At 50.3% G+C, this 7,335-nt stretch overlaps 1 protein-coding gene across 1 annotated transcript; it reads right to left on the minus strand.

Annotated features, from left to right (window-relative positions):
- Positions 1-4,163: 4,163 nt before the first annotated feature.
- Positions 4,164-6,979, minus strand: ZCCHC3 (zinc finger CCHC-type containing 3). The gene has a single exon (XM_063111023.1). The coding sequence runs from the start codon at positions 6,758-6,760 to the stop codon at positions 5,555-5,557; it is 1,206 nt and encodes a 401-aa protein (XP_062967093.1). The 5' UTR covers positions 6,761-6,979; the 3' UTR covers positions 4,164-5,554.
- Between the last annotated feature and the right edge of the window lie 356 nt (positions 6,980-7,335).

Consider the following 7,335-nt stretch of genomic DNA (forward strand, 5'->3'; position numbering starts at 1 on the left):
CTGCACTTCCTAGGTCCAAGGGATCCTCATCTCTCACTGGGGTAAACTGTACTCCATTTCCACTTGGGCTCTCTTCTGACCCATTCTCCACAAAGTATCCGAAATGATATTTTAAAAACACAACCCTGATCATGTTACTCCCTTGCTTAAAAATCCTTCAGTGGCTTCACATTGTTCTTAGATCTACATTCTTAAAATGACCATTCTACCAGACCCCCGAAGACCTTCAGTCTCATTTTATACCATCATTTTCCTCCTCCCTGGACTGTAGTTACACTGGTCATGCTGGATATGGTCTGTTGGCAGACAGCACCCATCCGCACTCTTGTCTGCCTTCCTATGCTACAAATGCTAAAGAGCTAAAACATTTCCTGATTCCCTTGCAGCTAGGGCTCCAGCATTTAGATGAATTTGCATCTATATTCTTAGACGGTAGAAGGTTCTTGGAAGGTAGAAGGAAGGCAGAAGCCAGACAGTTTTCACTATATTTACTTGTAACTATGGTTGTCAACACACTAGTGCACAGTCTCTGGCTTTTTGGGGGCAGGGTAAGGACTCAGCATTTCACTGGTCTAGCATTGGCATTGACAATGGCTTTCTGATCCCAGCATTCTGTCTTTGGGTGGCAGCTTTGAAACAGTATCCTCATACTCAACCTTTCCATTGGTGGCCTCCTGTCTTCTGTTTTTCAGACTGACAGATAACAGCTCCTCTGATACATCAGTTCTATGGTATTTCAGGAGTCATTCCTAATATGGGTTAAATGTGTCCCCCAAAGATTCATGTATTGGAAACTCAATCCCCACCGTGACAGTGTTAAGAGAGTGGGAAATTCTATTATGGTAATTGAAAGGTGGGGCCTTGAAGAGGTGATCAGATTGTGAGAACTGTGTCCTTGTGAATGGATTGATACATTCATAGAGTAATAGGCAGGGTTCTGATGGCTTTAAAACCAGAGGTAGTGAAAAGTTTAGCTCTTTCTTGCTCAAGCCATTCACCATGTGACACCCTGCATTGCTGTCACCACCCACCAACAAGGCCCTCACCAGATGTGTCCCCTGGACTTTGGACTTCCCAGTCTTTGAAATTGTAAGAAATATATTTTATTTCTTCATAAATTATTACCTAGTTTCAGGCATTCTGTTATAAGCAACAATTATAATACACCCAGCTTAGGTCCCATTACTGCCTTCAATACCTAGAGTGGTTTCTATTTCCAAACCTGGACTGATACCCTGGAATTCATTTAGCTTCTAGAACTGGCCATGCCTCCTCCAACTATAGGCTTGTTTTACTTGCTATCCCTTTTGCCTAGGTTCATACCCTGGCCATCTGTATCAGTCTGTTTTTGTGTTGTAATAACAGAATACCAGAGACAGTAATTTATAAAGAAAAGAGGTTTATTTGGCTCTTCTGGGGCAGCTGCATTTGGTGTGGGCCTCAGGCTGCTTCCACTCGTGGCAGGAAGCAGAAGGGCAGCCAGCATGTGCAAGATGATATGGCAAGAGAGGAAGAGAGAGAGAGAGACAGTGACAGGCTCTTTTTAACAACCACTAGTGGAAAACCCCCTTTCCCCCACGGCATTTATCTATTCATGGGGGATCTGCCCTAATGACCCAAATAACTCCCACTAGGCCCCACCTCTCATCACTGCCACTTGGGGATCAAATTTCAACATGAGTTTTTTTTTTTTTTTGTCTTTTTTTCATGACCGGCACTCAGCCAGTGAGTGCACCGGTCAGTCCTATATAGGATCCGAACCCGCGGCGGGAGGGTCGCCGCGCTCCCAGCGCAGCACTCTACCAGGTGCACCACGGGCTCGGCCCTCAACATGAGTTTTAATGGGGTCAGTCATATACAAACTATAGCACCATCCCTTAACTCCCACTCTTATCTCTCAATTAACTCCTTATATCTTTTTGATCTCAGTTCAAACATTTTCCCTGGGAAGTTATCCCTGACTCCTAAGACTGGATCAGCTTTCCTTGTTAAACAGGAATATCACCCTGTCTCTTTTTTAAATTTCATTTTTTAAGTTTTTGGCAGCTGGATGGTATGGTGAACCAAACCCCTGACCTTGGTGTCACAAGTCCACACTCTAACCCACCAGTCTAACCGGAGAGCCTGTATGTTTCTTTCAATGCATTATCACAGTCTATAATTATGTTTGTGTGACTCTAAAATTTGAGTCCCAGGGACCTGACTATCCTGCTCACTGCTGTATTCCATTAATTAGAGAGGGTCCACATAAAGTTGGTGCTTAACATAAGTGTGTTGAATGAATGGAACGGAGGAGGCCAGACTAGAGGCTCTGAGGACAAAACCAACATTGTTAAATATGGCTGACAAGCCATGTGGCACCTCTTCTTGGCCCTTTCCCTCAACTACATCCTCCTGTGACTCTCAGCCAGCCTGAACACACCATGCGCTCTCTGGTCTCCAGGTCTCTGCACAGGCTGTTTCTGCAGCCGGGAGTTCTTGTCTCTTTGCCTAGATCTTTACTCATCTTGCAGGTTTCAGTCAAGACTCTTCTAGGGAAAACTTTACCTCAAACTATACTCCTTGGATGTTTTTCACAACAAATATTTGAAAATACTTTATATTATTGTAAAAAGTGCTTGCTTGTCACTAATCTCCCACTGTCTTGTTCATAGCAGTGTATGCAGAGTGCCCTGAACTTAGGCCTGGCTCTAATGGCCCTCAGTCTTTGTTGAAGCCGAATGAATCAATGTCAGCCAGCCTCAGTCTGGGCATCTCTGCACACTGTCCAGGAGTCTATAAACGGTGACAAATTGTAATTTGGGGGCTGCTTGATTAGGAGAGGAAGCTGGGGGAGGTTTGTTCCGCTCCAGCCAAGCTCAGTCCTTGGACCGCCCACCAAGCAGGAGGCCCTGGAGCAGATCCTGTGGGGGATGGGCAGGGAAACAGTTTCTTCCTCTGCTCCATTCTGAAGAGTGGGGGTGGAGTGGCGGGGAAAGGGAAGGTTCCTTCCAGAGAGGCTCCCTGGCATGGTGCCTGCTGTGAGGAAGCCGGTGGGGAGCCTGGTGAATGCAGGCTTTCTCCAGGCTTCTGGCCTCCAGCCTTGTGAGAGGGAGGGAAACTGCTGGCAGAGAAGGGAAACGGGATGGGGGAGGAGATGAGATGGAGGGATGGGGAGGAGAGGATCTGCTTGCTTTGGGGGACAGAGGAGCTGAGCTAGCTCTGAAAGGCAGGATTCCCAAGAGCCTATCAAGCCCAGACTCCAGATCAGCTCTGGAAATATCCTTAAATCACTGAGTCAAAGAATCAATACATTGGGAACTTTCAACTTTTAGGATTAGATCATCTTAACACGTCAGAGTTGGGGAGTCCTTCAGAGGGTTCTGTCTGGGTTTGCAGAATTATGGACCTGGAGCCCAGAGACCTTGACTCTATTCTGCCTGCAGGCCCTAGTTTGGAGTGAGTCAGCCCTCTGGAAAGTCTCCTGAACCCCATTTTCTCTCTACCTCCCTTATAAATGGAAGAGACTGCATTTTTCTAAAACCCAAGAATACTGTTCATCCCACTCATGGCACTTAACAATAACGGTAAGATGATGAACGCCAACATTCCACCTCCTCCTTTCCCACTGGCTTGTAGTCTTCCTGAGGGTAATCATCTTATACCATGCAGAACTGTGGTCTCAAGCCTGATTGCCCACCAGCATTGACTGGCGAGGGCTGACTGGTTAGTTCAGTTGATTAGTGTGCAGCCTTGTAACACCGAGGTCAACAATTTGGTTCCCTATACCCGCCAGACACCCTGTCTCCCCCACCAACTGCTTGGCTATGGTTCCTTAAAATATTTCACTCACTCCAGTGATCCTGATTCCTTGGAGCTGGTTTAGGGCTTAAGACTTAGGTTTTAACAATCTGATAAATAATTGTGATGCACTGAGTTTGGGAAACAACTCCAGAGGGCCTGGCACAACACAGTACATGCTAAGTGTTGTCTGCAGGGGTGGGAAATGTATTTGCAGGGTAAACAAATGGTGTGTGGGGAAGTACAGATTGAACTATGGTCTATGTAACTGTGCATCTAACACTTTGAAAGGAAATAGAGCAGCAGTGTTAGCAATACAAAAGATAAATATTTATTCAGAACAAAAACTTTTAACAATCGATTTTACATTCTAAGCCACGAGGAAATAGCAAAACATATAGCAAAGGAAAGACAAAAACTAAAAAAAAAGCAGTACACTATCTTTTCTATTTTAACTTGATAACACTTAGTTGACCCATGACCTCTTGCTTGACCTACTTCCCAAGTATATTTTAGAGTTTAACAGCTCACTCATAATTCCGGGTTAAAACCGCCTTTCTTCTGAGAGGAGGTTACACACGAGTTCCAGCTAGCTGCTTCTCTAGAGTTCCTAGCTATTGAGCCTAAGGTGCAAATGTAAACTTTTGGTAGGTTTCTTTACTTAGGGGCAGCCCCACTTCTCAGTGGTGGCAATGAATGGGGAAGGGTAAGGCCACTACACTGATCCAGATGTGGTACCCCAGGGGGCAATGAATGCACTTTAGAGTTTGTTCCTGGGTCCCTTCCCTTTCTACCAAGTATTTAGAAGCCCCTGCGCTAAGCCCCTTTTCTTTCTGCTCGCTCCCCCAGATGATTCCCTCTGGGCTCACCATTCTGGAGAGATCAGAATTTCTGGGCCCTCAAGTGTTGAGGAAATTGTTGTAAAGTGTGAGAGGTAGTGGAATGAGCACCGGGCTTGGGGTCAGGGAACTCTGCTATAGGCGAGCTCTGGCACTGGACAGCTATGTGACTTTGACCCAGTCATTTAACCTCTCTGTAACTGTTTCACCTGCTGGAAAACCAGGGGATTGGTCTAAACCAACTCTCAGGTCCTTTCCAGCAGAAAAATTCTAGATACATGATTCTAAGAAAAATGGCTTCTGAGCTGAGAGAGCTGTCGTAAAGGCCATGCATTTTTATGCCGTAAGAGAGGCCCCTGGCCACCATTCAGAGCTTATTGATTCAGATTACATACACTTCTAGCAACACTGGTTTCACAAATTCTTAGACCACATAGATTAGAAGCAGCAAATTAAAAGGGGGAAGGGGAAGAGCCGCAGAAGGTAGACACGCTGACGCAACAGTCAACAATGTTTTCAATTCAACAAACACTGAGGACTGCCTACCACGTGTTGGGCCCCGTAACGGGTGCTGGGGCATAAAGACGAGCAAGGCAGCCCAAAGGGCGAAAATCAAGGAGAAAACAAGGTGTGGGGAGGAGGTAATAAAAAGTACAAGAAAAAAACACATACAAAAAAAAAAAAAAAAAGAATTCAAAAAAGGGAGGGGCGACATATCTGCACACTACAGTTCTCGGTAGTATTTACCGACGAGAGTCATTAATTCATAACGGGCTGAAAAGGAGTAAACTCGATTTAAGAAGGCATAGAGAAATGTCTTTTGGAGGTTTTAAAAAGATCTCCTTCAAAAACGATAAAAAATGGTTTTAAAAAAAGTTTTGGCACTTAAGAGGGTTAAGCTGGCTGTGTGTTCACTCTGACACGTAAGCGGGTATTCAGTGCCCGGCTACGCCGGTTAGCTGAGCTGCCACCGAATTGTGAACTGCTTTGGGACACTGGGCAAAGGCGTGTCCTCGCTTGCCACAGAGGTTACACACGATGCCCTTCCGGCAGTAAGGGCTCAGGTGCCCCTCCTCCCCGCACCTGAAGCACCTGTCCTGCGTGCAGCTGCCGCTCATGTGGGTCCGGGAACCACATTTAAAGCACGTCTTGGGCTGCCCCTTGTACCAGCTGTAGCCCCTCTCGGCCCCCAGGAAAAAGGCCCCGGGCAGGTGCCTGACCCCGCCCTCGCCCTGACGCAGCTCGATTTCGCACTTGTACTCCCCGGTCCAGATCCCAAACCTGTCGGTCACTTTCACGGGCACGGCCAGCACGTCGCAGTGGCGCTTGAGCCAGGTCACGATATCCTCCACGTCCACCGTCTCGTTCCGGAAAAGGATGAAGAGCGTCTTCAAGCTGGACTTGCTCCGCCCCAGCACCACAAAGTTCTCCCAGCAGTCCTCCCGCTCGCGCTTCTCCTCGTAGACGCGTAGGAACAGTGCCAGCTTCTCCGCCGAGCGGAAGCTCACGTCGAACTCGCGGCTGCCGGGGATCTGGATGACCGCGTAGATGTCGCTCGGGTCCATGCCGATGGAGCGCAGGATGAGTGCGCCCACCACGAAGTCCCGGGTGGGGCAGGCGCCCTCGTCTCCCTGGAAACAGATGCGCACGAGGAAGCGACCCTTGCCCGGGCCCGCCGCAGGGCCCACCGCCGCCACTTGCTCGTCCTGGAGGGGCCGCTCGTCCTCGGCCTCGCCGGGCCTGGCCGGGGCCGCCATGGCCGCCGCCTCGGCCTTCTTCCTCCTGCCCGCCTCGACAGCACCCTTCTTCTTGCGGGGGTCCGCCGCCTCGCCGGCCGGGTCTTTCCGACGGCCCTTCGGGTCCCCGCGGCCGGCGGGGGGGAAGTCGCCGAGGCCGGGCGCCGCCAGGCCCGCGGGGGCGCCGAGCCCTCCGCCCCCGCCGCCTCCACTATCGTCCTCCCGCCGCGGCTGCCGGGACTCGCGGAACTCGCCCTTCTTCTCGGCCAGGTTCTTCACCACCTGGGCCCAGCCCATCTTCTCGCGGCCGCCCTCGGCCTCCTCGCCCCGGACCGCTGGCCGCGCTGGGGGCAGGAGCTGTGCCCGCCCCCGCTTCTCCTCCTCCGCGCCGCCGCCGGTGGCCATTTTACCTCCTTCCCAGCATCCTCCACTCGCTCCTGCAGCCAAAGGGCGCCCATAGCGCGCCCGCCCGCCCGGGGTTGTGGGGGTTTGGGTTGGTTTTTTTTTTGAAATTCGACGCTTCTCTCCTCCGCCCCCCCCAAAGGTATTTACACGCGGCGCATATTGGCCAGCGCGGGCCCCCGAGGTCCCTGGTAACGGCTGCGCCGCGCTTCCGCCGGCGCTCGCGGCAGCCCCGCCTCCTGTCCCCGCGGCGGGGTGGGGAGCCGGGGGCGGCCCTCTGCCCTGCGCGGGTTTGGCAGCCTCCGGCCTCGCTGTCGAGGATTTGGTATTTCGTAAGCCATCCTCGATGATTTCATTCAAGCAGCATTACTAACGGCCCACGGCCCAGAGGCGGGACAGAATTGAGGAAGGCCCCGCCCTTTCTGTTGTTTTCTTTGTACCTTGTCTGTTAAAAACAAGAATCAAAATTTAGCTCTCCCTCACTCCAAAGCCTACCACAATGCATTATCTTTTCCAGAGCTGGAGTGTGAACGTTTTCAAACCTACAGAAAAGTTGAAAGGGCTTTTACAGTCAGTTT

Source organism: Cynocephalus volans, chromosome 1 (genome assembly GCF_027409185.1).
Source record: "Cynocephalus volans isolate mCynVol1 chromosome 1, mCynVol1.pri, whole genome shotgun sequence".
Classification (NCBI taxonomy): Eukaryota; Metazoa; Chordata; class Mammalia; order Dermoptera; family Cynocephalidae; genus Cynocephalus; species Cynocephalus volans.

Excerpts from the sequence above, each read along its gene's own strand:
- ZCCHC3 (XM_063111023.1), bottom strand. The coding sequence starts at position 6,760 with ATGGCCACCGGCGGCGGCGCGGAGGAGGAGAAGCGGGGGCGGGCACAG.